This window comes from Tetrao urogallus, assembly GCF_951394365.1.
Source record: "Tetrao urogallus genome assembly, chromosome: 19".
NCBI classification, from domain to species: domain Eukaryota; kingdom Metazoa; phylum Chordata; class Aves; order Galliformes; family Phasianidae; genus Tetrao; species Tetrao urogallus.
Window position 1 is genome coordinate 7,359,583 of NC_136832.1, and position 3,025 is coordinate 7,362,607.

The 3,025-nt window shown below is 53.5% G+C and overlaps 1 protein-coding gene across 1 annotated transcript; it reads left to right on the forward strand.

The window, feature by feature from the left end:
- Window positions 1-1,010: 1,010 nt before the first annotated feature.
- On the forward strand, window positions 1,011-2,591 carry LOC306953764 (uncharacterized protein; the record flags this gene model as incomplete). Its single annotated transcript, XM_079544737.1, has 3 exons — window positions 1,011-1,086; window positions 2,145-2,285; window positions 2,404-2,591. 3 exons carry the CDS (start codon window positions 1,011-1,013, stop codon window positions 2,589-2,591), a joined length of 405 nt encoding a protein of 134 aa, XP_079400863.1.
- Between the last annotated feature and the right edge of the window lie 434 nt (window positions 2,592-3,025).

Sequence of the window (3,025 nt, forward strand, 5' to 3'; positions counted from 1 at the left end):
CTGCCCTGGGTGGGTAAGTTTCAGGTGCTGGTATGTGGCTGCTGGATGCACTGCATAAGCAGCTTATTTTGTCATTTTAATTTTTTAATCCCGTGCATTCGGTTGCGCTCTCTTATTAGTAAGCATTAGCTCTCCAAGTCCCATTAGCTCCGCTCAGAGCTCAGGCTTTGCTCTTGGGGACACTGCTGGGGGAGCCAGTGGGGATCTGGGGATGGATCCTGTGGCTGGTGATGTCCGTGGGGTCCCACGTGGCTGCGATGCTGATCCTGACCCACAGGGCTGTGTGCATTGTTCATGGCCTTGACCCTCACCTCGAGCAGCCCTAGCTGGACTCCCCCAGGCTTAGCCTCATTTGGCATCTCACTGTTTCAAGAAATAGGTGCATAAAATATACCCAAACCCACCTCGACTTCCATCAGGTCTTCCTTCAACCCCACAGCCGTCCCTGTGGCTGTGCTTTGGCGGAGAATCCCAAGCTTTGGATTTAAAATGAGTTGACTGCTTCTTTTTAATAAAAATATTCCTCCCCTCTTTAAATAGAACATGTCACAGAGCCAGTGGGGCTGTTTGTGAAGACGAGGCAGCTCAGAGAGGAGAAAGAGGGAAAAAAAAGTAAAAACACACATCTCCCCAAACCCCTTCTGCCTAATCCAACTGAATTAGAGGATTTTGAAGTGGATTTAAAACTAAATCTTGATTAGGGAGAATTTCTCTCCAAGAGCTGCTGCACAGTAGTATTAATGGGAAGCGATCGTGGACAGAGGAAATAGGACAGAAATAACCGAGGGTAGCACAGACGCGCTCACGTCTGTGCACAAACTGAGAGAACCAGAGAATTTCTCGTGAGGAAAAGGAAGAAATTAAAGCATCGACATCACAGGACTCGGTGCCACGGGGCTGGAGGAGCGGGGAGCAGCCAGACCTGCCGATCTGCCTTTATTCGACACGGGGCTCGCAGGTGGGAAGCCAGCGGTGTGTGGAAGCTGGGAGGACAGGCAGCCCGTGCCCCCATGCTCTCAGGACACATGCGTGGAGGTGCCCATGGGATCCTGTCTCTGCTGACCGTGGTGTTTGTCCTCCCAGAGGGTAAGTACTGATGGGCGCAGAGCGCTTCGTGCTCTTTCGCCTCCATCTCAAACCCTGCTTGCTAACGTGCGATTTATTCTCGGGGTGAATTTGGTGGAATTCCCAGCTCGAGTGATGTAGCTGCGCGTTGCCACGTTGGTGGTTTTAGGAAGAGAGATAAAGTCGTTGTGTTTTTGTATAAAATGAGGGCAGGTGGGTGAGGAGTGTGGGCCAGCAGCTGGGATCCCAGCAGCTTCCTTTCCTCGGTGAACCTCTTGCCGTGCCCAGGGAGGCTCACGCAGCACCTGAAAATGCTTTGGGAGCAAATGAGCAAGGGCTGTGAGCATCGTTCTGGGGCAGGGGGAAGGCAATGGCGAGAAGAAGCCTGCAGTGTGATTTCTGCAATCAGCAAACACAGGGGTCACGTACTGCGTTTGCCTTAAAATCTATGGATGATGGGAAAGAATCTCCTTTTTAATTATTTTTTTTTTTAATGGAATGTGAGAAATGGCTCAATTCCTATTTTGATTTAGGGGAAGCATTCTCAGGTATGTTGTTCCTGCAGGACAGGGCTGAGCTGCCCTATGCAGAGCCCACGGGGACAAACTGCTGAGGCATCTGCTCTTATTCTCTCTATCCTGATTCTGGGCTAGTTTTCCTCCCTGATGGTCTGTGATAAAAACAGGGAGGAAACCAAACTGTGCTTGAACCAGAGAATTTTGTAGAAACAGGCAAAAGCTGTTTCTGAGAGCAGCTGAGCTTGATGGTATCTATGGCTTGGAGGTTTCACTTATTCTTTCCAAACCCTGCTTCAAAGCTCCCTTGTTTCCACTGTTGGATCTCAGCTCAAATTTATTGCTAATCTTTGATTTCTTACTGACCTCTAGCGGGAGTTGGTTTTGTGCTTTTGTGCCCAACGGGTAAACAAGTGACGGGCAGATTTAGTCTCTGACTCAGTGCTTAATGCAACCTGGCAAGGCAGAGAACGCCGCAAATGCTTCGTTAGAGAGCAGCTAGGAAGGAGCCCAAGTGTTTTTCCCCTGGAAAAATCCAGCTGTGTTTTATATGCTCTTGTTCAGTGTCTGGGCTCCGGTGCTACGGCTGCAACATCATTGTTGGCACCAAGTACGTGGACACGGGGTGCTCGAACCCAGAGGTGATCACCTGCTCACACTCCCATCAGGGCTTCAAACACCGGTTCTGCATTAAGACTGAAAGTGGTGAGTCTGCCTTATGGCAGGGCCGTCATGGCAGGGGAAGCTGATCAAACCAGTCCGAAGCAAACCCCAAACCTCACGGCCTCCATCCCTGATGTTCTGCCATCTGCTTGCCTTGCAGTGGTCCTGGGCATCCTGCTGACCAGCGGCTGTGCCACCTCCCGTCACTGCCAGCAGCAGGAGCTGCCGGGGGTCCGCATCCACTGCTGTGACACCGATCTCTGCAATGGCTCTCCCCAGCCTCCCCCCAGCCTTGCTGGTGGCTGCCTCCTGCTGCCCAGCCTCCTGGCAGCCCTGCTGCTCTCCTGAGCTCCCTGAGGCTGGGGAGTGATGATGTGTGGCCCTGGGAGAGGATGGGAGAGGGGATGAACCCGTCCCTGCTTGCCCCTCTCCTCAATAAAAGCCACCGAATGCTTTGCTCTGGAGAGACCTCAGTGATGTCCACGGGGGGTGGTTGGGGCTGCGTTCAGCTCTGGGGCCCAACATGGAGCTGTTGGGTCCAGAGCAGACGACGAGAGTGCTCGAAGGGCTGCAGGACCTCAGAAGCTGACATTTGGGACAGGCTGCTGGGAAGCTGTGGGTGCCCCATCCCTGGAAGTGCTCAAGGCCAGGCTGGAAGGCTTGGAGCCAAAAGGTCCCTGAGGCCTCTTCCAACCCAACTCCACCTCCGCAGCTGTAGGCCCCGCTCTGCCACCAGGGGGCGCCCGCAGCCCAGCAGCCGCCAGCGCGGCGCAGCCCCGGGG